Source organism: Diceros bicornis, chromosome 6 (assembly GCF_020826845.1).
Source record: "Diceros bicornis minor isolate mBicDic1 chromosome 6, mDicBic1.mat.cur, whole genome shotgun sequence".
Classification (NCBI taxonomy): Eukaryota; Metazoa; Chordata; class Mammalia; order Perissodactyla; family Rhinocerotidae; genus Diceros; species Diceros bicornis.
This window is the reverse complement of record NC_080745.1, coordinates 79,605,537-79,633,251: the sequence shown is the minus strand read 5'-3', so window position 1 is coordinate 79,633,251 and position 27,715 is coordinate 79,605,537. Positions and strand designations below refer to the sequence as shown.

The following is a 27,715-nucleotide window of genomic DNA, read 5'->3' as shown; positions in this document are numbered from 1 at the left end:
AACTCAACCAGACAGAGTCTAACTTTTGCCCAGTGGGTTTACACCACTGTAACTTGCATCACCTCCTCTTATTCAGGGAAATTCCAACATAGCTCTATTTTGTCACTGATGTCCAGATTCCTATAGATTACAGTACTGTACTCCATGCCAGGGCTCAGTCTATTTTTAAGACACATGTAAAAGTCTATCAATGAGAAAAACATTATAGACAGAAGAAAACAACAACTGTACTTTTCTCTCGCTTACAAAGGCCAAGTTTGGTCTGGATACCAACTGGAAGGAGATTCTTTTTTTCGTTGCTTCCATTAAATAAATCCATCAAAACTATATCTGGGATTAGCATGATTCCAGGATCTGGGCAATATTAGGTCTCATAATGTCTTGACTACAGAAGGTAGATCTGAAAAATTTAAAGGGAAAAAAATGATATTAATATGATTCCAGGGGGAAAAAGGCATTGGTAGATCTTCTTAATGAGTAATTATTACTTTGTAAACACCTGTGCAAATATAGTGTTGATTTTTAAAATACATTTCCTTTTCTTTAATGGCAATATTTCAAGGTGTACAAATTTTCACACTGGTTACAAATTTCAAATTATATGTGGATTATAAATGCCATTTATAAAATTTAAACCATGTTTGAAAAAGCAAAGGAAAAAATAATACTTACTCATATCCATATTTTCCGGATCTATCTGTCACCATTTCTGCTCCCAACTTGTTCTGAGAATGTTCAAACGAATGTTCCTCCCAAATGAACTCAATAGTTGTAATGTTTCCAACGTTAACATCGGTATCAATTAATTTGGTATACGTCATGCCTGGCTGCAGTGTTCCACTGTAAACAGAAAAACAAGACTTGTAAGTTTGCCCCGGGTATTCACAAGGTTGAAGTGGAAGACGACATCTGCGTGTATATCACGCAAGAGACAGTTGCATTTGCTGGTATCTGCTTGTAGGCGATTTATTCTTTCCATTCACGTTGATCAGCATCTCAGAACAGCGTGGCTCTGAAGCCTGAAGGAAGGGTGAGTTGATTTTCAGGGGATGCCTACAGAGGCATTATCTTGATGAGTTCTCCATAATGAAAGATCTAGTCTTGGCTTTGTAGAATCAGAAACCAGATTTTATTAACACCAGGAAGTGATCAAACTGTCAATGATGGACGAAATTCACACAAAACTGATCTATAAACTAGAAGCGTGTTTATCAACTGACAATGGGAAATGCTTCCTTTATATTAACCAAAATGTTCTCCTTTTTTTTCCCTAGTCCTTCTTTATCTGTATAAAAAGAATGGGCAACCAAACTAGTGATCAAAAGATGCTTTGGGCTGGCCCCGTGGCTTAGCGGTTAAGTGCGTGCACTCCGCTACCGGCGGCCTGGGTTCGGATCCCAGGCGCGCACCGACGCACCGCTTGTTCAGCCATGCTGAGGCTACGTCCCACATACAGCAACTAGAAGGATGTGCAACTATGACATACAACTATCTACTGGGGCTTTGGGGAGAAAAAGGGGGAAAAAAAAAAGGAGGAGGATTGGCAATAGACGTTAGCTCAGGGCCGGTCTTCCTCAGCAAAAAGAGGAGGATTAGCATGGATCTTAGCTCAGGGCTGATCTTCCTCACACACACAAAAAAAAGATGCTTTGGTGAGCAGGGCAATAGAGCAAAGTGGATTATCTTGAGGCATAAGGCATATTTTATCCAAGCCAAAATTAGGCCAAATGAGATTTCTTTATTCCTGCTATTTCCTTGTTCCTTTGTTAATTTATTGTCTGTCTCCTCTAACTGGAAGATAAGTTCCAGGAGAGTAGGACCTGTGTCTGTGTCCCCAGCAATTAGAACATTTCCTGGTACATGGTAGGCATTTAAACGTTTGTTAAACGAATGAATGAATGAATGTTACTATTCCTAGGGCCTGTCTTAGTCTATTACATGTAGAACACATTGACTTCATTATCAGAAGGCAACTTTTCTTCCAGGTTCTTAGGGGTAATCTCCCTGGCGCTCCATGAACTGCCTTCCTCAGTGCACCCACGGTGCAGTCCTTCATGACAGCATCATTAGAAGCCCAAATAACTAAAATATAATCTACAATGAAGCCAGGTTCTTAAAGCTTGACTGAATACGAATAGACTAGCATACAAATTCATTTAGCGGACTTCATTTCAAGTTGAGACATTTACTGTGAACCTGAAATGCTTAATTATTCTTAAAAGAGGATTGGGTTCACTATGCAACAACATTACAAAGAGCTTCTTTAGACATTAGCAAAAGAAATACACAGATGTCAAAACATTTTCACAAATCTTAAAAGGGGCAGGAACTGCCTATTGGTCCCCACCGGCCCCTGGCCCCTGGCCAGGTGCCTCTGCGCAGTGCACAAACCACACAGCCTTAGGCAGTGTCCTGGGGGCCTCAGTGCCAAAGGCACACGATTGTGTTGAACTGGTCTCAGGGGAATAGCTTAATGGAGACATGAAAAACAGGTGGAAACGAGATCTGCTAAGATAGGGAAGGGTGTTTGGAAGAAAGGAACAGCGTGGGTGAAGTCAGGAAGGGAGAAAAGGATGGATCTATCAAATGCTGAGTGAAACAATCATTGTAATCTGGCTGAACCAAAGATGAATAAAGCCAAACAGTGGGGGACATGGCTAGAAAGACGGGCTGGAGCCTGTGAATTAACCAGGACCCAGACAACCACTGACTGAACCCGTATTATAAGCAGTTGCACCAAGGCAAGATGACGTGCACAAACTCTGCCAGAGTGATTGATGCATCCCTCAACTGGCAAAATAACCACAAAATCTCTGCTTGTCATGCCTCTGCCTAGGATTTGAAGACGTTGGAAATCCCAGAGGCAAAACATTTAATCCATTCACCAGTTTGCAAAAAGGTAGCATCTAATTAGTGTGGAGAATGTTAATTCTGAAATGAATTACAGAATTAAACAATGAAGGTGAAATATGTAAAACAAAAATGGTTAGGCTGATCAAAGAAATGATTAAGGAAAATTCAATAAAAAAGGGAACATTAGCCCAAGATACACAGTGAATGTCTCTACCAAATTATTGCTACTTTTGTCTGTTCCGACACATGTCCTGTATCTGTGGGTACTACTGAGAAAGCTTATTAGAAATTTGGCAATTGATATAAATGTCTTATTTCATAAGTAATTTGTAATCTATACAAACAAAAATATATGCTCGAATTTGTATACTACTAATGGACTAGATTAAAAATATGTCTTGTTCACTGTCATTTTTTTTCCACTTGCTTTACTATCTAGATCTGTATATTTATGTTATCATTATGTAACATTTTCTGTTTGTAGCTGGAACTGCAAAGAAAATAGATATTATGATTTCTATTTTATATCTGGAAAACATGAAGTAAAAAGAAAAGTCAAATATAACACGACAGCCTGTAGTATTGTAGGAAAAGATGAGACAGAGCTGCTTCACGAGCCGGTCTAACCAAGTGCCCAGCACTGTTACCTGCCAGTTCCTGGTCCTTGCCTACCTGGCCAACACTAACTCTTCTGTTTGCCCAGCTGCTCCACCCACACGGAGAAAAATGGTCCCTTGAGTGACATTGTTTCCAGCGAGTTTAACAGACAATTTGTGCCTCCAACCTGGAAATAAAGAAAAAAAGGAGAGAAAATGAAGGGTTAAATACATGTGAAAAGCACGACATTCTGGACGCTTTAATGTAAATGCAACTTTCAAGGTTAAAGTGAAACAAGGCTGTTCATGTTCAAGAAAAAATACAACTTTAGATTGTTTGAGTGAATTTGCTGAAAAAACTACATTTAAAAATAATATAAATTTTAGTTTTCCAAAAGTAGATAGTTTAGGGGCTGGCCTTGTGGTGCAGTGGTTAAATCTGGTGTGCTCCGCTTTGGCGGCCTGGGTTCACAGGTTCAGATCCCAGGTATGGGTCTACACCACTCATCAAGCCATACTGCGGTGGCGACCCACATACAAAATATAGGAAGGTTGGTACAGATGTTAGCTCAGGGCTAATCTTCCTCACCAAAAAAAACAAAAACAAAAACAAACAAACAAAAATCTAGACTATTGGTGTTGAACACAATGTAGTCTATACAGAAACTGAAATATAATAATGTACACCTGAAATTTCCACAATTTTATAAGCCAATATGACCTCAATAAAATAACTTTAAAAAAACAGAAAAGAAAGGAAATACAGTTCCCACCGTCACTTCTCTACTGAAACTATTCTCCCCAAGCTCAATGACTGAACTGGTGCTTCATCCAACAAGCCCTTTGGGCCCCTGTCTCATTTGATCTTTTAGCTTATTCAGTGCAGTGAATGCATCCTTCCTTCCTTTCTTATCTCTTTCTTCCCTTGGCTCCTTTGACTACTACTCCACACTAATTTGTCTTCTCTCTCTCTCTCTGCTCATTCCTCAGTCTCTTTTGCAGGGGTCTCTTTATTTGACACACTCTTCATGGGTAATTATATCATCTACTTTCATGGCTCTGATTACCATTCTAACGGGGTGACTCTCAAATCTCTATCTGTAGACCACCGCAATCTCCAGAGGCTGAGGGCCATATCTCCAACTGCCTCGTGGGCATGCACACTCCCAAGTCCTAAAGGCATCTCAAACCTAACATGTTAGAAACTGAGCCCATCAACTTACTCGAAACCAGCCTCTCTTCCTGTGTTGCCAAGTTCGGCAAATGGCACTTCATCCACCTGGCCAGAATCATCCTTGATTTCTGGCTTTTCCGCATTCCTCAGATCCATTCACCAGATTCCTTTCTGTTTCTACCCCCTAATCATCTCTCCATCTCTCTCTGCCTTTCTGTCTGGATTGTTACAACAACTGTTCTCTTTTTTTCTCCCAGCTTTATTGAGATATAATTGACATAACATTTTATAAGTTTATACAACGTGATGATTTGATATACATACATTGTGAAATGATTACCACAATAAGGTTAGTTAACACATCCGTCACCTCATATGCTGGTGAGGCAGCAACAGTTCTAACAGGTCACTCGGCCTCCATCTTGTCCCTCTATAATCCATGCAGCAACTAGAGTGATTTTTCAAAAAACCACTCTGATAATACCCTTCAGTGGCTTTCCTTTAGCCCCAAGATAAAGCCTAAACTCCCCACATGGCACACAATTTCATTATTCGACCCAATTTACTTCTCCCACCTCATCTCATATTACTCTCCTCCTGGTCGCTGTAGTCCCAGCAGGAGGATCGTCTTTCAGTTTCTGCTCTCTTACCTCCTAGAGTTCACATAAGCTTTTCCTTCTGCCTGGAATACCCCCATTTCCTTCTCCCTCTTATTCATCTTTCAGGAGTCAGCTTAGAAATTGCTTTCCCTCAGAAGTAACCCCTGACCTGGTTGTGGAAGTTCCTCCTTTGTTTCCTAACACAAAGCTTCTTACCCGAGATCTGAAATCGAAACTCAGATTTTTTTTGCTGTCTTCCCCACTAGCCTAAACTCACTGTATTGTTCTTCATTGCATCCTCAAAGTCTGGCCCAATGCCCAGTTATTTAGTAGACACTCAGTAAAAACTGCTGAATTTTTAAAGATAAGTACCTTAAAGCATTACAATAAAACTTAGCTACAATACTTACGAGCAAATGGGGAAAGAGCCCCTGTGTTTAAAAAATAATATGATCTATTAGGCTTCCCAGTTTTGACATGAAATCTATCAGCAAAATGACCCATCGTTGGACAACCTTCTTTGGGACAATGGAAGCAATTTCCCTGGTGACAGAAAATAAGAGGCAATTAGAAATGTAATTATAAATATTGTCCTTCAATAAACTCATGGTATGTTACTAAACTATAATAACTCTTTGGAATCTAAATAAAGTACATGCATTTAAAATTGACTGAGTTGCCTAACAGGCCACAGTGTCTGTTTTCAAAAACAAAACAACTGAAGGGAAAAAGAAAAATGGCCTATTAGAAAAATGGGTAAAAGATATGAAGAGACAATCCAGAGAAGAGGAAACTCAAATAGCCAATAAATATGTGAAAAGATGCTCAATCTCACTAGTTGTCAGGGATGAGCTAATTAAAACAACATGCAATTTCATACTCAGCAGATTTGCAAAAATTAAAACAATTGGCAATACCAAGTACTGGTGAAGACATGGAGTGGAGGATTTTCATTTGCTTCTGTTGCGAATATAAATGGACAGACATTGCAGACAGCAATTTGGTTATGTCTAATAAAGACAGAAATGCACATACGCTTTTGACAATTTCACTTCTATTATATGCCATAAAGAAACTTCTACCCAAGTACATAAGGAGACACGCAGAGGTCTTTATTGCAGAATTGCTTTTAATAACAAAAATTGAAATCAACCAAAACTCACATTAGTAGGGGAATGAATAAATACATTGTGGCTAATTCCCAGAAAGTAAATACATAGATTTACTTCATCATTTACATACATCACCACAGATCTCAAATTTATAAAATTAAAAAAAAAAAAGCAAATCCAGAAAGATATTTACAGCATGCTGCTATTTATTTCATATATATATCTGATTCACTTTAAACTCTATCTTAGGAGAAGCAGTGAGGGAATATAAGGCACTTCAATTCTTTAATTTTATCTGTATGTTTTAAAATCTAACTAACAAGATGTTAACTTTAAAAAAAGTCTGGGTAGCACAGTGCGAGTATTTGCTATTTCAGATTTTGAACTTTTAGATTTATAAACCATGGACATTTGGGCTAGGACTATAGTAAAACACCCCATTTAAAATTCTATTTTTAGCTCATATTTACTGGGTGCTTACCCTATGCCAAGAGCTGTTCTAAGCACTTTATGTGCATTTAACTCAATTAATCCTCACAAAGTCCCTAATTATTATAATGCTTTTCCTTTCTCTTTTGCAGATGTGGAAACTGAAGTACAGAGAAGTTAAACACTTTGTCCAGTGTTGCATGGCAAGTAAGTGCAAGAATCCCTCTTCATTTTATTTTATTTTATTTTATTTTATTCTATTCTATTTATTTTATTTTTCTGCCTATTTGGGTAAAAGTACAATAAAATACATCAAGGAAATTGACTCGATGTTCTCTAGTTTGTAGTTTGTAACCATAACTAGCATCCATGGCCACAGAAGCTTAAGCTTCTCCAATCAGACAGATTGAACCCCATTATCTCTGAATACGCCGTGACTCTGAGGGCCAGCCTTTAGTATAGCAAAGGATCCTTTAGCCACTCAGAGCAACATCCGGGGCCAGGAGAAGGGAGAGGTGGCGGAGAAGGCGGTAATAGGCAGAAACGCCAGTGCTTGGCTGGCAAGCTTTCTGAGAACGGCAGTTCACCAGAGCACATTATGAGTACGGACAACTGACTCAGGAAACTGAGAAGATGGCCGGACGACCTCCACTCACCTTGCTCTGTAACAGGAGGGAAATGCTTATTCCTGTCCCAACACTGCACTTATTCACAAAGTGCTATTACTTACAATAAATTTTGGCCGGAAACCCCACGTTTTTCTACCCTGATAAAAGAGGGAAGTAGGTCTCTAAAGCACAAAAAGGAAAATCTTTCCACTTCCCACTACAAAATAGATTTTCATCCTCCTTTTCATGGTGATAACCAAGTGAAAAACATATTTAGCTCAGATCTGGCACGGCATGCTTTATGAATCAAGCAAAATCAGATCTGGTATTTTGTCACATATTGATGTGTGTGGAACTCCTGTGAGCTATCTATGCCTTAGTTCTGCTCTGTATAAATAATTAAATTTTAAAAGAATAATTTTCATGTTCCAAGTAAATAGTAATTTGTTTGATTGGTTCAGACTTCTCAGGGCATCTTTGAAGATGATATTTAAAATATATACACAGAAAAATTTTTGCCCTGGACTTTTGTCTGTTACACAGTAGCATCTAATTACTGCATAACAAATGGCCAAAAAAGCGAAATTGGATATAATCTTCAAAAGAGCTGAAACAACCAGAATACAAATAGTTGGTTCAGTTATTTAAGCCCCTCAGCAACCCGAGCTACTGTTCAGTACTCGGCACAGAAAGAATCTATTATTTCCCGAAATGGCAGATGCATTTTTTGCCCTAATTTTTAGTTGGCTTTAAAAAATGACTTGCTAATTAAATTCCACTGCAAAATGCTTTACTTACTGCTGTAAAAGATTCGTAGGATCTACAAGGATAAGCAATAAACGCATCAGGATTGAGGATGCTTTCAATATAAAAGCGATGACTTCGGGCATGGTTGCAATCAAAGAAGGAAGTCACTTCTGTGAAAACAATTTCCAATTAACTGATAGCAGCGAACTGATTAACTGATAACTGATAGTATGAACCATCTCTTGGAAAAAGTAACTTTAAATGACAGTTTCTTGACTTGGGTCTAGACAGCCAGACCTTGCATGTGGATTTGGATATTGCACAACTTTTATCAATATTCAATATCATTTTCCTTCTGCCAAAGTAGCTTTGAGTAAATCTAATGGGACATTCAAGCAGGGTAAATAAACAAATGCAAATTAGGTGACTCTGTGCTCTGACACTAACATCCTCAACACTTCCTGGATCTCTGACATAAGCACTTAGAGCTTTAAGTATCCCTGTGCACACAGTGTCTCCAACTTAGACCAATTAATTCTGTCTCCCTGTTTCTGCAGGAAGGACTGACTTCCCTCCTACTCAATCACAAAACAGCCAGCAATGTTAACCTGTACACACCTTCAGCTGAGCTGTAAGCTGTGACAGGTGAGAGGTATTATAAAGAATGCTAAAGACAAATTAGTTCTGTCATTGTCAGGCATAACATTATTGCCACCAATAGTCAGGATTATTGTAATAATAAACAAGATCTAAATACATTTGTGTAGTCTAAAGTTCTCATAGCAGTCCACCCATTTATGCTCTCTTTACCTTACATAAGAACATTTTTAATGCATGGCATAGACTATTCTTCCAATGACCTACACAGCTTGGTTGATCTTTGAGAACCTGGATTTGGGTTTCAGTACACATAGGAAACCATTATTCTATAATAGCAGCCTCCAGTGAAGCACTCCTTCCTAGGTCCTCACCCCTTTGCAATATCATATTACTATTCCTCCCTTCAAGAGATGGAGCTTATTTTTTTACCCTCGGGGTTACAGGCTAGTCTTGTGACTTCCTCTGACCAATAGAATGTGGAGGAACTAAAACTGTGCAAGTTCCAGGGCCTCGGTCTTAAGACACCTTCCAGCATCCACTCTTGCTCTCTTGGAACCCAGCCTCTATATTAAGAAATCCAGGTTAACTGGTTAGGGAGAGAGGCCCTGAAGGCTAACAGACCACTTGAAGAGGAGAACCAGTACTAAGATCCCAGACGTGGAAGGCCATCTTGGATCTTCCCACCCAGCCTAGCCCAGCTCAGCCCCCAGCTAGACACAATCACATGAGTTATCCCAGTGGATACATCCCAAAGCAGAATCTTGGCAGAACTCTGCCTGAATCTTGAGCCTCAGAACCATGGGCAATATAACCATTGTTCTCTTAAGCCACTATGGTTTGTTACGCAATAGATAACTGAGATAGTACAATTTCCGAAATGCAATATAGAAGCAGAGATCAATAATTGGCATTATCTTTTTTTTAATGAGGACTTCTCTTACATCAGCTCTTTTTATATACAGATTTATATTCACAACTAATTGTGATTTAGACAAGATGCTTAATTAGAATATAAGAACTATGAATTTTAAAAGTAAATGGTTTCTTAGTAATAAATATAATGTAAAATAGAATATCTTGAAGTCTTAAAACTCATATAAAGACTTAACATGAATGATAAATGTGCTTTTAATCCAATAAAGTTGTAGGAAATCTTATAACGTCTCAAAAAGATAGCATATGATAAATGTATTTTACTTGAATTAATTCTTACAGAATTTCAAATGCTCTGTGTATAACACTTAATATAGTTATGTAAAGGAGTCTTATGATCTATATTTTATCCTAACAGAAGGATTTTAAATCATAACATGGAAAATAATAAGAGAAATAAGTTTTATAACAGGCCTTTTTTGAATGAATTTTGCTTATCTGTACTAGATGGAATTGGCTTTAATTTTCATTTTGAGTATCTGTAGATTCACCAGTTTTTTTTTAAGTAGTCATCGCAAATAGATATTTCTAATAACATTTATTCTTTCAGAACAAATGTTAAAACTTTGTAATTTATCTCTAGTGAAGAGGAAGTTTGAGCTATTCTCAACGTCGTGATCTGTGTATCTTTCCTCTACAACAGCCAAATGGAAGATCAAATAATTACATCATCTAGATGCTCTGACCACATGGGATCAGGTGGTGAGATATTCAGAATCATCCAGATATTTATTATCATATCATCATTCTTATATTATGAAGTAGTGTTATATTATGTATGATGTATTTCACTATTTACATGATGATAATACATAAAAGTATGGAGGAATATAATTCCCAAATAATAACTTTTTGGTGCCCTATAACTGCCTTATAGGTATTATTATTATTGGAAACTACTATAATAGGTTAAATACTATTTGTTTAATTTGTGATTAATTTATTTTGTGATCCAGAGTGATTCTGTTAAAAGTAAGCCCAACTATGTCTCTCTTCTGCTCAAAATCCTCCCATGGCTCCCATGTCACTTGAGTAAAAGCTGGAGTCTTTACCATAATCCTCAAGGCCCTGTATTATCTCTCTCTGTTTCTGTTCCTTCTCTACCTCATGCCCTACTACTCTCCTTTCACTTCACTCCAGCCACAGTGGGCTCCTCACTGCCATGAACCTCATGCAGGCTCCTGTCCCAGGCCCTTTGTTCTTGCTATCCCCACCCCTCAGCCTGGAATGCCTTTCCTCTAGGCATCCACAAGACTAACGCCTTTAGGTCATCTTTTCAGAAAGGACTCCCTGGCCACCCTATCAAAAATCTCCTTCCCTTACTCCACCCCCACTGTCACCAACACATCATGTTCCCAGTCCATGCTTTATTTTGTTTCCTTAGCATTTAGTCTTTTTTTGTTTTCTAGCAAATTAGAATATTAGCTATAAGGGAGGGATTTTTGTCTTTTGTATTCATTCCTACAACTGCTGTTCCTAAAATAATGCCTGGCACATAGTAAGCACTCAATACATATTTGTTGGATGAATGAACACATCCTCCTTATTTATATTGAGTGAATACAATATGCTAGACATTCTGTCTGTAGAACCTTGTAGATCTCACAACTAGTGGGAGCTTCATACTTGCGACTTGTGTTTTGGGCTAAAACATATTTTTATATTATATTATATACAAAAGGATGTGGATCTTGTCCAAGGAGGGAGCTGAGTGAATGTTTAACAGTAGCCTTCATATTTTAGAAAGTATTTACCTTCTTTGTAAGCATTGAAATCAAATTTAAATAAAGGCGTAATTAAGTCTTCACATCCTGGCATGTGCTTCCCTCCATTTGGGTAAAAATCAAGATGACCACAAGCATTGATAGTTCCAATACCTGAAATAGATAAAAGCAGAATAAATGCTTCTAAAATTCTCCTCTACGCTTCAGTGTAGCTTCTGTTTGTGTTAAAAACTTACCAAGCTCAAAGAGGAGGCGAACTGCATTTGTATGAATAACATCGACAAAGTTGGCATCCGAGGGGTCAAGCCTGACTTCATTTGGAGTGTTGTGGAAATATGGCCCTGCTGGGTCCAACCCTAGGAAAAAGCATAATGTCTATTATATAAAAGAGTACATCAATAGTGTTGTTATTTTGGAAGGATAGATGGTAAAGGCAAGGTATTCTCTTCTATATGATTTATATAGGTGAAACACCACTCAGGACAAAGTACAGGTATATAAGCTGAGTATATAAATGCCAGGTCTGTATATGTTGCAATGTCAGATTCCTGCACACAAGTAAGACTGTATCTAGACAGTGCCAAACAGCTAACGAAGTGAGGAAAATCAAAGTGGCTATTCTAGAGTCTGTACATGGACTACCATATATACAATTAAGGTTACGGATTGCAGATGATCTCGAAGGAAACATCTGTATGCAAAAAAAATAGAAATAAAACATAAGCGCTCTTCAATATGTAAAGATGAATCTATAAGGCAACATAGTTAAAATAATAGAATCACAATGGAATCATAATCCTCAGCTAAGGCTCACTTAGTTCCACTTCGTTATATTACAAATGAAAAGCCTGAAGCCCAGTGAAGTGAAGTGACTTGACAAGGCCACCATATGTAAGAGGGAAAATGAACAAAGAGCCCAGGTGTCCAGACTCTTAGCCCATTGTCTCTTGTTCAAATGCCTAGTAAAATAAAGCTAGGATATCTACAGGTCTCTAAAATGCTATGACCATTCACATATCCACTCATTACACATCTGACAATTACTTATCAAGCACTTACTATGTCCCACGAACTAAGTTCAGCGCTCAGATACGAGGATGAAGTCCTAGCCTTGTCCACAAAGAGCTTTCCATTTTGTGGGGAAGGCACCTCAGTCCAGTGCAGAGACAGAGGTAAGCGTAGGTGTTATATGGGCACAGAGAAGCAACCTGTAACCCAGTCTTGGGAAATGAGGACACGCCTCTTCTGGGGATGGGAAATACACGTAGAGATCTGAGAGACCAGAGGAGTCAGCCAGGGTAAAGACGGGGTCAGTCGCATCCCCAGGGGAGGAAAGAGGATGTAGGTGGCCTCCGAATGAGAAAGTTAAGCACAGTTGGGAAACTGTCACTAGTTTGCAAGGACTGGTGTGTAGAGTTCTAGAATTTGGTGAAAAATAAAGATAGCATTGTAAGCAAGAGCCAGATGTAATTTGAGCCAGGATAAGGAGTTTGGACATCATCTGGCTGGCAATGGGCAGCTCTTATAAGTTTGCAAAAGGGGAGATTTATATTTTAGCAAAATCTCTTTGCTGTCACGTGGAGACTGGGGCCCAGCATGGAGAGGATGTGGAACAGAGCTGCAGCCGCCCCCTCTGGAAATGTGGCTTGAGTGAGAAGTGAGGATGCGTGCCGCAGGTGTGGGGTGTTTTTTGCACACTTAGTATCAGCACACTTAGCCTGCCATAGAATTTGGTTTTTGTTTTTATTTTTCTAATTAATATAATCACTGGAAAAGAAATGATAGAATGAGGAGAGAAAGGGGGCCTAGGTTGGAACCTTGAAGAACACCAAAGTGTAAGGGAGGCAAGAGAAAAGGAACCTGCACAAGAGCCCAGAGAGAAGCCATCAGAGAAAAACAAAGACAACCCAGAAGCGGTAGAACCACAGAAGTCAAGAGGAGAGGGTATTTCAACACGGTGGGTGGGGTTGACGGGTCACATTCTGCGCTGTACCCGCTGTATTTGTTCTGCTTGGCTGTTTTGTTCAGATGGTTGTAGGTTTGCTTCATTGACCTCTCTGTCTAATTTTATCTTTCCACCTGTGCTCTGAGGCCCATCCCCACTTTGGAGACTTGACTCTGTCATTCGTCCACTTGTTCTCCAATCTCATCAAGCTCTCTTCCCCAGCTCAGTCTATTAGCCCTGACATGGCCCATTCCTTCCGGGCCATACAGCCCCTTCTAACTGATGCCCTGGCTTTTCTCGTTCCTCAGATCCCAACTCCTCCAAAGTGGAGTGGCCGCATCTCCTCAGGGGCCGTCCTCTCCTCAACCCACTGCAGTCCAGTTTCTGCCGAAACCACGCTTAAAAGAAAGACAAAAGCATTTATCTCAAAATTAACCTTCAACTCTAGAAAGAATTTTTTTTTTCCTGCTAGTGTGCAATCACCGATTAGCTACAGCCTTCTGATGAGGTCAGGAGCCCTGCAGAGACACACCCAAATACAGCAGGTACACCTCAGACTATATTGATCTGAGGACAAGGCAACTAGATAAAAAGTTAAAAAGAAAAGACAACTAGTCCTTCCAAGAGGCAAGAAAGAGGGGACCTTGGATGTGTAGTTCTAGGATATCTCAGGAGGAAGGTCAACAGAAGGAGGAGAACTATTAGGTTCAACCTATTAATTGATCTGAGGCGTGACGGCTACATATGAGCGAGAGCTTAACCATTTGGGATCTGAATCTATTACTGTGTATATATTTGGGTGCATGTGAGTCAGCACAGAGGGAGTAATCTCTTCTCAAATAGGGAAAACATGGATGCTGCTTATAGATAAAAGGAAAATAAAAGTTTGAATCGGCTGAGTAACCCGCATGCTATAGTCATTTATGACAACTGCCTACCAGTTACAGATAATTACCACAGACATAGACACTTATGCATGTCATAAAATCTATCATATTAATTTTGTTTTTAACTGGTTTTATTATACAGCTTTTCTGAGGTCTCAGTTCTGTTATTTTAAGGAACATGACTGTTCAAAAACTAATCACTTGGAAGGAATGTGGATTGAAACACCCAAATGACATAAATTCTTTGGACGTTCGGAGAGCCTTTAAAAATTTATTGTTTTCTATTTACTCAACGGTATAATTCACTTGGCAGGAAAAACTGGAGTTAAATAGTATCTGATTTTTGAAATAAGAATTAAGGAAGACAAAAGTACCATGAGTTTATTGTAACCCAGTGTGAATTTTTAATGCATATACGGTGATGTTCTTCCCTTTAATTTATGGCTGAAACGCCCCACAGGCTGTGTGGGCCCAATGAGGTTCTGCCTTCACAATTCGGGCCCATTTCTTCTTTCCTCTGGGCTTGCAAACTTAGAGCAAAGGGGAATTTCTGCCACCCAACGACTTCAGAGTAAAAATACAATTTTTATTATCCTAAATAAGAATAGTGGCGGTGGACTGGGGTTGGAGTTGGGATCAGAGAGCTGGGAGAAAGAAGAAAGTTTCAGCAGGAAAAGCCTGTTATACCAAGAGACTGCAGAGGCAAAATACTTTAAACCCAATTTGGAATCTTAACTGTTTTTAGAAAAAATATTTTTAATTGAAATGTGAAATTAAAGTATATGTGTGTGCATTTGTGTGTACACAGAATTGCAGTTTATTGTTTTTTTTTTGTTAACAAACAGAAATTGTGCACCTACTAAGTGAGGGTCTGGGGTGGGGGTGGGGCAAGGGAGGCTTTCTAAGTAGTTCAGAGTCTACTGAGAATAACAAGTGCATAACTAATTATAAGACCATGTGATACAATATTTGTATTTTCAAATGTAATAGAGGCATATTGCAAAGAGTGTGGGATGCACAGAGAATTAACTCTGCCTGAGGAAGAAACATTTGAGATGAATCTTGAAGGATGAAGAGCAGATGCTTAGGGTGAGGGGCAACAGCGTGTGGAAAGACAAAGAAACATGAAAAAACACGCCAAAACCTGAGATGTTTCTCTGACAAGCTAAGAAGCTTTAGGCAATGGGAAGTTTCAAGCAGTGGAGTGGCAGGGCCTGTGCTGAGAAAGACGATGACACTGGCAGTGCTTGTGCAAGACTGGGCTGGGGCACCAGCTAAGGACAGCCAAGATCCAGGCAAGAGATGGAGAGGACCCGAGCCAGGACGGCAGCCAGGGCACAGAGAGGCACAAAGCAGATGCAGACACGGGACGCGCTGACTGACTTGTCGGTCAGAGATGCAGAGGGGACAGAGGCCAGCCCAGCTTGTTGATAACGGAGTGGATATTTTGATCTCCATCCACTTGACTCAGTTGGTTTGGAAAAGAGTGCAGGGAAGAAATATGGTTAATTATCATCTTCAAAAACCTAATTCATGGTGTATACTTTATTCTTCAGCTTATTTTTAGATTTAACACTATATTCAGGGGTAATATTCAAAATTTTAGCAACTGAACCAGCATGGGCACGTCCCTTAAACAAACCAATTCAGCACTGCCAGCGTGTACTGGGTGAGCTGCCACCCAGATGTGTCATGGACATCCAGGACCGTCAGTAGGGCTCTTACTCATTCTTTGTATTAATGATGTGGAATCACAAAGCAGGGAATGTGTCACAGTTTGTTCACCCGTCCCCTACAGGTGGACGATCCCATAGTTTCCATTACTTTGCCACCACAGATAATGCTGCGGTGAAGGCCCTTGAACATGTGCCCACACACTCATGCTTCAAAGTACATTCATGTTTTAGTGTAGGTGAGTCACTATTTTTGATTTTGTGTGTAAACAAATATGTAAACAGATTCAAGGCCCAACTCCAGGGCAGGCTTACCAGTTATTCTTCCAAGGCCTGGCGTCCGTGAGCCAGCTTCTCCAGCCAGGTGAGCTCCCAAGCTGTGGCCAATCAAGTGTACTTTAGAAGGGGAATATCCAAACTTTTTCTGATAGGGTTTTTTTTAAAAAATAGAAAACAGAACAAGTATTTTTAAAAGAGCAGGCAGAATGGATTTAAATGTGCTTAAAATAAAAGAAGAGCTGACATATTTCTCCCTCTCACACCATGATGGACTGGTAAAAGGAAAAAGTGACCCCCACGGCCACCTATGTCGGCTGAGTGGAGAGAGCATCAGGCGGGCCTGAAGGAACGCCTCTGTCGGAGCTCTTCTCCCCGCACTCAGGAGCCGCATGGTCCTCAGGAACAAGAGGACAGCCCAGCGACTGTGTCTATGACTGCCAGCTCGTGCCCATCCTTCCTGAGGCCCAACCCTTCCAGCACGCCCTCAACACAGGTCAAAGGCCGCTCAGGCCTGAGCTGTTATCTGTCTCACCTGTGTCTTTTTCCTCCAGGTTAAGGCAACTCTAGCAAACGTCTGAGATGGCTTTGATTTTCAAAGAGGGGCTTTTAAGAATATTCACAAAGAGACTATGTGACTAAGAGTTCACACACACGCACACACACACACACACACACAACTTACCAGGGAACACAGGAGCAAGGTTTTCAGTTTCATCCAAATTTCAGGCTATCTTTATGATAATAGTGAAAATCAAGTAATTGCCCTCACTTGGATACATTTGTCATTTGATCAAACGTTCCATTTTTTTCCACCAGTAATGACAGTATTATGTGCTGCTTTATGAGGAAGAGTATTTTCTCTCTCGTTTACACGTGAATAGCTGCCCAGGAAAGGCTCCTGGTCCTGAGGGCCCCCTTCCTCCACTCCTGCCACCATTTTAAATCTCGGCTTTCTTTCCTAGCTTCCTATAAAGGCTGGTATCTGAGATCAGCTCTCAGCCTTCCTCCCCTTCAGCCTTCTCTCCTCCTTCCCCATCTACCTCGTACCCTCTTCCCAGGCCCCTGCTTGCTCCAGGGCCAATCCAGGTGGGGAAGTGGCCTAGTTACCTGTGATGAGATGAGAGAAACTGAGGCAGAGAAAAGACTCATACCTGTTCCTCAGCTGCTCCCTCTGCAGGCCTGGCTTCTGGATTATTCCCAGGGGGCTCCCTCACCCTATATCCACTCCTACTCTTCACCTTAGGCCTCCAAGGTGGCTGGGTCAATCCAATGAACATTTAATTCAGCAAACACTTTTCCCTTAGGTTCAGCAAACATCTCTTCCCAGCTTTCTATAAGCCTCTAGTATTTACATCCTGGTCCTAGAAGAGTCCACAGCTTAGGCCCCAGGATCAATGAAGAAATTCACAAAAGCTTACAACTGGTTTTTCTCCGAAGAGGAGACGAGGCCAGTTTCATCCTTTATATACAAAGACCCACTGGAAGTACCTCCTTGCACTCTAGTCTCCCCTGACAGAAGGGACAGAGCAGATAGAGAGGTGTGTGTCGGGGGGCATGAGTATTTGGCTCCCAGATTCCTTCTCTGGGCTGTTTGCTAACTGTGCTCAGGGTTCCAGATCACCCTGCCTGGCCACCCATCTAAGGGAGCTGGTCTGCACTCTGCATCCCACTGCTTGGGGTGTTCTTCCCAGCACTTGTCCCTACGCTCTGTCAGAGCAGAAGCACCATCTCACTCACCGTGTCCCTTCAGTGCCTAGAATAGTGCCCGGCCCACAGCAAGTGCAGAGTAAAATATTTGTTGAATGAATAAGTGAACCCTCCTTAGAAATCTGAAAGGGTCATAAATCTTTCGATTTTACTTCACTGCATTTTAGGGTGGGAAATTACTTTCTATAATGGTAGAGCATTTGGAGATTTATATATGTCTCAAGGTATATCCTTCATAAACAGTGAAGTCTATTTGATACTTTTAGAAAATGTGTAGGGGGGCGGGCCGGTGGCACAAGCAGTTAAGTGTGCATGCTCCACTACAGTGGCCCGGGGTTTGCCGGTTCAGAACCCTGGGCGCGCACCGAGGCACTGCTTGGCAAGCCATGCTGTGGCGGCGTCCCATATAAAGTGGAGGAAGATGGGCACGGATGTTAGCCAAGGGCCAGTCTTCCTCAGCAAAAAAAGAGGAGAGTTGGCAGATGTTAGCACAGGGCTGATCTCCTCACAAAAAAAAAAAAAAAGAAAATGTGTAGGTTAATAAGTTCTGCCTGGCCTATAGACCTAACTAATTCACTGCCATAGAACCCCATTTCTGTAGGAAAATGCATTTCACGCTCTAAACAAATAGCATTTGGAAGACTGAAACAGTTTATAATCATTGAGGATAGGTTTACAATGTGGTAAAATCTAACCTAGATGGCCCAACACGCTGACCAAGGCAGCAGCCTTGGCCGGAGGGGGACATTTGGTGAGGAGCCTGTGAAGGGACACTGCCACCAAGTGGCACTTTGTGTAACCACAGGCACTTATTTCACAAGAAGTAACTTCCCTTTTCTGGCTACCATACTGGAATGCTTATTATTTCACATGTTCAATACTTGCATAAGCTAATAAAAAGAACATAAAATTGGGGCCAGCCCTGTGGCATAGCGGTTAAGTGCTCACGCTCCACTCTGCTTCAGCGGCCCGGGGTTCACGGGTTCGGATCCCGGGCACGCACTGACGCACCGCTTGTCAGGCCATGCTGTGGTGGGTCCCATATAAAGTAGAGGAAGATGGGCGCGGATGTTAGCCCAGGGCCAGTCTTCCTCAGCAAAAAGAGGAGGATTGGCGACAGATGTTAGCTCAGGGCTAATCTTCCACACACACACACACAAAAGAACATAAAATTGCCCCAAATTCTTGGTGTTATGATGCAAAACCAAGTAAATATAATTTTTAAAAAATCAACTCTTCTTACCACGAGAACATCAATAAAATAAGCCACTTCTGCACCGACAACTCGGAGATTGTTTACGGCATGGATATATTCCAGCGAACCGTTAATCCAGTCTAAATTAATGCAGTTCACATCCTCCACTTTTAGCAACACCTGGTACAAAGATTTATTGTAAGTATTAAAGAAATAAGAATTAAAGAAAGCCAAAATGCCAGAACAATTGATTCCACGATAAGAAATAACACTAGCAGGTATTGAAAACCTACCACATGCGAGGTCCCGTCCTAATCCTTTTACGTGTACACAGTAATTTATTTCATCCTCAGTTACATATAAGGAAACTGAGGCACAGATAGGTTAATTAACTTGCCCACAATCACAGAGCTCATAAGTAGAACCATGATATGAATTCAGACAGCCTAATTCCCTTATACTATATAGCCTTATAAATAATTAATTGCTTACTACGTTAGCAGTATATTAATCTTGAGTATAAGAGAGGAAAATTAATTTCATGGATTGAACTTGGAAATTTTTTCCTTAAATTAAACAAGAAATTGATCACACTATTCAATCTTTTGTAAAAGGTAAGAATTTGGCAAAGAATAATTATAAAGTACGCTCCCTTTATAATCTATGCAATTCATAATAAATGAAAATAAATGGAAAATGTATAATTCATTTGAGACCTTGGAAACAGACAACGTAAATAACCGAATGGAGGATTTCCATAAATACACATTAATACCATGCAAAGTACATTCACGTTAAACATAAAGCTTTCATACTAGTGTAAAGAAGAGTTTATTCACACCATACATTGCACATGTCTTGCTGCCATTTGCCATCTGTTTTCCATCCAGCTATGTTCATACGGGTGATCTTGTCTGTTCCGAAGTCTGAGGCTTGGATGGTTAAATAATTAACCGCACTGATCTCCTGTTTCAAGTGAAAAGAGATTAAGGTAAAATAATAATTCAAAACTATTTAAGATTTAGTAGAATTATTCAAATCTACTCAGAAGTCTTCTGCTATATATGATTTTTAACAACCTTCTTGAATACATTTTTACCAAAGAAACAGTTACTGCTACATGTTGCAAAAGTACCAAGAAATTATTAATGCGTTATAAAATGCAATATACATATTTAATCATGAGGAAAGGAAATAAAAACGTTTGGTTTTAAGGCAACGTTTGTAAGACAATGTTGGGTCAGTTTCAAGCAGAATTTCAGTAAACCTTACTTTTGTATAGCACATCACAGTTGTCAATATAATTCATGGGAATTGTCTTATTTGAGGCTTAGAAGCATGCTATAAGGGTAGCAAAAAAGATTTTTTTGCAGTTCCGCCTCACTCCATAAGAGAGGAATAGTGGTAAGAATCTCACTACATGAAATACAACAGCATATTAAAGATAATTATACATGATTACATTAACCATTCTTTTGTATTTCTTGTATTTTGTTGGACCGTTTTTATAACCAAATTCTCACAGACGTTAGAATTCTATGAATGCAAGTGATTTCATTATTAAGAAAAAATTAAAAGGCACAAGTATAACCAATTCTATGGAGAAAACATGAAGACTCTAATCAGCAAATAGCAAGTTTCACAATGGTGAATCCTATAACTGGAAAGCAACACATTTAGATACTTAGAAAATTCAAACGATGAGCCTATTACTAGCTACCTGTGCTTAATAGTAATATGCAGTTCATCATACAACTTGCTGGCTAGTTAAAGCATCTCCAAGACTGTATGCACGCGATTATGAGAATCATAAGTTGGTTACACAGTAATTAGAATATAGCGAACGCTTACATCTGTCTATGTGCCAGAGGTTGTTCTAAGCTCTTTATAGAGTAGCTCATGTAACCCTCACAACACTGTGAGTTTGGTACTAATTTTACAGATTAGGAAGGGGCACTATGAGAGGTCAGGTCACTGGTCCAAAAGTACTGCACCTAATGAGTCCTGGAGCTGGGGTTCAAATTCACTTAGTCTTCTCTGAAGTCATGTGCTTAACCACTGGGTTCTCAAGTTCTGATCTGATCAGAGTGTTCTCGACTGATAGGGCCCAGACTGGATGTGGGATCTGCTGAAGTAGGTAATAAAATCAATTGTATTCGGGATTTCTAGGAAGCACTTCTCTGCTAAATACTGGAATCCAAGTGCTTGGACTCAGGCTGGGACTCACACCATTGGTTCCCCCAGTTCTCAGGCCTTGGGCTCAGACTAAATTACACCAGCAGCTTCCCTGGGTCTCCAGCTTGCAGATGGCAGATCGTGGGACTTCATGGCCTCCATAAGTGTGAGCCAATTCCTATAATAAATCTCTTATTTATATATATATATATATATGTCCTATTGGTTCTGTTTCTCTGGAGGACCGTGACTAACACAGCCCACCCGAGGAATGTCAACTCCAGACCTGGCTCAGCAGTCTCAGCAATTCCAGGAGTTCATCTGCGGAGTTGCGTGTGATGTGGTCGGAGGCACGTGCTCACCAAAACCGGGGAAGAGCTCACACAAAGGGTAAAAGCGACATGAGGGGACCTGGGCAGAGCACCCCCAGTACCACCACAATGATCCCGGATGTGAGGTCCAGTGCATAAGGCCTGGGGTGGCGCTGTTATCCAGAGAAAGGGGTCATTCAAGTATCAGTGTTTAGCTGGGTGTTTAGCTGGCCTTTTCTCTTAATATTCTTATCTTTGAGTCGTCATGGAGCCTAATTCGTGTGAGATCAACCCATTCTACAACTGCTGACTCCTTTCCAGGTGACCTCATTTCCAGTAAGTCAAAAATAGTCACCAGTTATTTATGTTCTAGCCTTGACAAAAGCTGCAGGCACAGAAACTACCATAATTATGCAAAACGTGCCTCACCACTAGTGATTGCATGAGCCTCTAGGTTAAGGAGTCATGAGTTCCTGGGGGAAGTGGGTTGCTTTTATTCTTACAGAAATGTAGCTGAGAAGACCTATGACTCTCAGAAGACCAAGTTCATTGCACCATGTTTGCCCTTGACAATTCCTCCCTCTGAGAGAAGAGTACGTTAAACCATTGCATAGTTTACTCCTGCTTTCTCATAAACAAAAGCAGTCAGATTTGTACAGCACAGCATGTGGGTCAAGCCTGGGACACTCCTTGTTTTCAATAGTGTACCTTGACTCACCCTATATCATCACTGTTGTTAAAAAACCCTTTAACAGCAAACCCTCAGGCTTCCACTATTGCAAAATTCAGGTACAGATCTGGTTTGTCACACATGATTCTTTCCAAACAGAGGGGAGTAGGGAAGACGTGAGGAACATTGTTTTTATGGTCTCTTTATTAGGAAAGTGCTTGGTTTCTGATGTTCTCTTCATCGCCTTTAGGGCCTAGCCTCGCCTAAAGACTGGTCTTCATCACCTTCTGTGTTAGCACCTGTGCTCTACAAGGTTCAGTGCATGGCCACTGTGCAGAAGGATAAAGGACCAACGAGTCCTGTGAGGACTGAGGGTCAAGACCAGGGGATACAGGTAGCCCTTAATGGACACACATACCCTGAAAGTCCTACACAGACAGAGAAGTTGCCCCAAAACATTTGTATTCAACATAGGTTCTCGTTATGTTTTTTAAAATTGTGGCAAAATACACATAACATAAAAATTACCATTTTAACCATTTTTAAGTGTACAATTCATTAGCATTAAGTCATTCACATTGTTGCGCAACCATCACCACCACCACTTTCCAGAACTTTTTCATCATCCCAAACTGAAATTCTGTGCCAGTTAAACAGTAACTCTCCATGACCTGCTCCCCCCAGACCCTAGTAACTACTATTCTACCTTCTGTCTCTATGAAATTGGCTATTCTAGGTACCTCATTTAACTGGAACAATACAATATTTGTCCTTTTGTGTCTGGCTTATTTAACTTAGCAAAATGTTTTCAAAGTTCATCTATGTTGTAGCATCTGTCAGAATTTAATTTCTTTTTAAAGCTGAGTAATATTCCTCTCTGTTTTTTGATAGTTAGAAAAATCACACTTTTGAGGGCACTTTCTTTATAAGTTTCTCTATACCTAAAATAAGGGCTTTCCTTCTTTGTTCTAGCTGGTGCCATCATCTACAGAATAGATGGCATATTTCAGTAAAGAGTTGTGTGTCCATATGTACATGTGTGTCTGCTAAGTAGACAGCTACAAATCAGATTATGTTTTTAGGGTGCAAAGGCAGAGCAGAAGGCTGTCTTGGCTGGCAAGGTCTGCCCTGTGTGTGATGGGTCTGATGGACAGCAAACCTCAAGGTTATACATGCAGGAAAAGACTGGAAATGATCTTGCATTGGGAGTGCTCCTTCTCTGGCTCCTTTCCCTCCTGCTCCCTAAATATCTATGCTCCACCTGGGTCTAGCATCATGCTTTTTTCTCTGTCCCTAAGATCATATCATCTTTTGGGTTTCAACTCTGACCTCTGGGTAAAAGACTTTTGAAATTCTTTCTCCAGCTCTGTACTGTCTGCTAAGCAAAATAAGATTAAAATCTCCAATAGCTTGTCCAAACCTCACCTCTCCAAAGTTTAACTCATTCTCTTTCACCCCAAATTTTTCTGACAAGAGGGCCATTATTCTCCCTATCACTCATGTGAAATCTCAGGACAGTTTATGATGTTTACCATGTCAATTTTCTATTATCACACTCACTCTCATTACTCTGGTGCAGGCTAGTTCCCCATGTCTGAACCAAACTGCACTATAGCTTTCTATTCAACCCTATCAAATAGAACTTTCTGTGATGATGGAAATATCCTGTATTTGCACTGTCCAATATGGTAGCCACTAGCCATGTGGGGCTATGAGCACTTGAAATGGGGTTGGTGCAACTGAAGGACTGAATTTTTAATTTTATTTAATTTTAATACCACATGTAGCTAGTGGCTCCCATGTTGGACTGCACAGTACTAAATGGTCTAGCAGTCACCTCCCGGATCTCCCAGCTCCAGGCAAAAAGGTATACTGCAGCCAGAGTATATGTCCTAATGCCTCTTTAAAAACTCTCAGTGGGGGGGCCGGCCCGGTGGCGCAAGCGGTCGGCGGCCCGGGGTTCGCTGGTTCGGATCCCGGGTGCGCACCGACGCACTGCTTGGTAAGCCATGCTGTGGCGGCGTCCCATATAAAGTGGAGGAAGATAGGCACCGATGTTAGCCCAGAGCCGTCTTCCTCAGCAAAAAAAAAAAAGAGGAGGATTGGCGGATGTTAGCTCAGGGCTGATCTCCTCACAAAAAAAAAAAAAACAAAAAAAAAAACAAAAAAAAAACTCTCAGTGGGGCCTCCTGGCTCACAGGATGAAGTCTGAACTCTACCGGAACGAGGTCCACAATCTCTCTCTAAGCTACTTTTCTAACTAACTCCACATTTGAGGACTCCTTCTCTGTCCCCAGTCCAACCCAACATGTTGTCATTCATCAAATATGCTCTACAGTTTCTCTCCTTTAGTATTTGTCCATGTCATTTCCCTGTCTGTCTCCGCTTACGAAAACCCTGCCCATCCTTCAGGACACAGCTCAAAGCCTTTCTTTGTTCCCATCCCTACCCCTAAAGGGAAGGTAAGCCCTTCTTCACTGTGCTCCAGAGTCTTTTATTTGTATCTTAGATCACAGATCATAATTTCTGTTGCAATGGAGGTATTTGTTTACATACCCGGTTCCCTTAATATAAGAAATTTAAGACACTGTCTTGTTTACTCAATTTAATACATAATAGGCACTGTTGCTTGTTCATTGTCTTACATGTGGAAGGCTTTCAATTAATATATTAACTGAATGAAATATCAAATTTACCTCATATGAAACAACATATTCAGCGCAATCTTTATATTTAAATACTAAGACAAATAACACGAGAAAAAAATCTGGCTCATAATACCAAAAAGAGATATTTGCCTTTAAATCAATAGTTTATGCCATACTAGGTTACTGCATCTATGTCTTCTACATCTATAGCTACCTCTTATATTTTAGAACAATCCATGTGTGAAGGCAGCAAGTCAGCTTACCTGATAGGTCTTGGGATTACGTCTAGTGTAGAGCAGAAAGCGAGTGTTTATCTCCTCTGGAGACCAGGGTAAACCTGCCAGCTCTCTCGACAAAGTCCCAGTCCATGGTACGCCATCTCTAAAGCACCCCACCCTTTCATAGCAAACTTCTTTTCCTACAGCAAAAAGATAAAGTATCAGTACTGCAACAACCAGGTCAGAGAGAGACTGTTTCTCACTGTGAGGGTTAATTGAAATTAGTCTTTAAGTTGAAGGAGTCTGACTCAGGGAGATTCTCTTCAAAAAATGCCCTCTTCTCCCCTCTCCTCTCTATCCCGTCCCCACATCATGACCGTGACCATGTAGATTGCAATGCTGCAGATGAGCCTATACGGGCTTTGGAATCATACATTCCTGGCTTTGGGTGGTTATTTCACCTTTTTTGAGTCTCAGTTTCCTCCTCTGCAAAATGGAAATAATATCACAACCTCATTATGAAGACGAAATGAACTATTAAACAGGACAGCCTTTATTAACGGGCCTGAGACATAAGATGGAATACTGTGTCCTCCCTGAACTTTTGCCTATTCTTGTTAGACTGAAAGCTCTTGATGAAAGGGATCTTTGTGTCCCCAGAGCCTGGCACAATGCCTGGCATACAGTAGGAGTCCAATATTTGTTTTCTAAGAGTGTAAATGAGAGCAAAGTTTCATCTAGTTTTAGCCAAGTTTCTTCTTTCCAGAGCTCAATTTACTCATCTCTAAAATGAGGGGCTTTGGGGAAATTGAGTCTTAATCATTTCTATCATTCGCTGATTCTGATTTATCCTTTCACGATGGCCTTTCATTTTCAGTTTCATTTAATACTCAGAGAGGAACAAAAACCCCAAAACAAATAACTTCATTTCATGCTGTTTTATGGAGGGATAGTTTAATTTATTCAATTAGGATTATAATTTATAATCATTATTTATTCAATTTATTATTGAATTATTTATCAATTTATTGCTATTATTTATTAAATTGATTATAACTTATTCAATTTATGATTATTCATTAGTATTGGTTAGATCTGTTTGAAGACTTGAAATTGAGGATTTTCTTTTATCACTTACCAAAAAATACTAAATTAGTCTTTGACTCTCAAATCCACCAGATTTTAACTTCAAAATTTTAGGATATTTTGCTTTTTCTCCATGCCCTAAGAATGAGATTCCACAATAGATATAAGGAGAGAGGATAAGGAATTAAAATTATATTTTTAATGAAGGAAATGTTTGCACATTAAAAAAAAAATTGTACAGATGAGCAACATTCCTTGCCTACCCCCAGACCCAACCTTCCCCCAGAGGCGACCACTTTTAAAGATATTTGCCGATCTTGTGTTTCCCTCCATATCTATGTACAATGTGCTTATACTGCCAAGTTTCGATTTATCAACTTTAGTCACACATGATCTATTAACTTGCTGCAAAAATATTTGAGGGTTTAACCCACCTATTCCTTGAATCAGCCAGGATCAGGGCAAGCAAAAGAAACCACCCTAGTTATCTTAACTCTGAGAGTTTAACATAATGAATTGTTACTAATCAGGTACAGGAGAACGGAAGAAAAGGGGACACTGTGGGAACTCACAAGTAGGAACCTCAGGGAGCAGCTACCAGCGCGAGGGCTGCCGAAAGAAACGGAAGACGTTGGGTTATTCAAATGTGGAATCTTGGGGCAGGCGCTGCTGAACCCGGAGGAGGGAGTGCTGCACCCCAGAGCTGGCACTCGGGCTCCGGAGGAGCGAGTGCTAGCTGGCTGGTGCAGGCACCTTCGAGTGGGCACCATGCGTCTGGTTCTGGGAGTATTGGAAAAGCTGCATGCCGGCACCAAGTGCTGCTACTGCAGCTAACGCCTATTCGTGCCGGGGTGTAACGCCGGTGCTGGCAAAACGCACACGGGAACCAGGAGCAAACAGGAAGGAACACCTCCTTTCTCAACCTCCTGGAGCCTCCGTGTCCCTCTAGTGCCCCTACTGACAGCGCCTGTCGGGGAGTGGCTGAAACGGTGAACCGTGTTTGCCACGTCCCAGCCCTTGCAAAGCAAGGCCGGCTTCTGGCGCACCAGCCAGTCCATCCTGCTCTCTGCTTCCTCTCATCTCCTCCTCCCGTAGAGTCATTTACACTGTTTTCAGCTCATTTATTGGCTTCTCTCTGCCACGTGATGTGGCCAGGTGGGGCTGTGGAATCCTCTTCAAGGGAGGCAGAGTAAAGAATGTGGAACAACAATACAGTTCACCGCAGAAGGGTCTGCAGGTTTCAATTTTTATATGTCCCACCGGAATGAAAACCTGTCATTTTTAATTTGCATTTCTTTAATTACTACATACTTGAATATCTTTTTGTGCATTTCTGGCCATTTGTCCATTTTCTGTGGGTGAGATCTTCATGTCCTATGCACATTTTTCTAAACTTTGATTTTTCTTATTTATTTGTAAAAACAATTTGAATAGTAAAGAGACTTTCCCCTTTTCAGTCAGATGTTTAGAAAAGATATTCTAGTTTGTTGTTTGTATTTTTGCTTTATAGAGTTTACTTTTTGTCATATAGAAGTTTCACATTTTA

The 27,715-nt window shown here is 40.5% G+C and overlaps 1 protein-coding gene across 1 annotated transcript; it reads right to left on the bottom strand.

The window, feature by feature from the left end:
* Window positions 1–231: 231 nt before the first annotated feature.
* Window positions 232–26,939, bottom strand: PNLIPRP3 (pancreatic lipase related protein 3). The gene is made up of 12 exons (XM_058544382.1): window positions 26,768–26,939; window positions 25,129–25,283; window positions 19,908–20,027; window positions 19,110–19,241; window positions 16,196–16,304; window positions 11,612–11,731; window positions 11,406–11,528; window positions 8,170–8,288; window positions 5,633–5,765; window positions 3,526–3,637; window positions 673–840; window positions 232–400 (listed from the first exon to the last, which is right to left on the bottom strand). Exons 1-12 carry the CDS (start codon window positions 26,937–26,939, stop codon window positions 337–339), a joined length of 1,527 nt encoding a protein of 508 aa, XP_058400365.1. The 3' UTR covers window positions 232–336.
* Window positions 26,940–27,715: the final 776 nt, after the last annotated feature.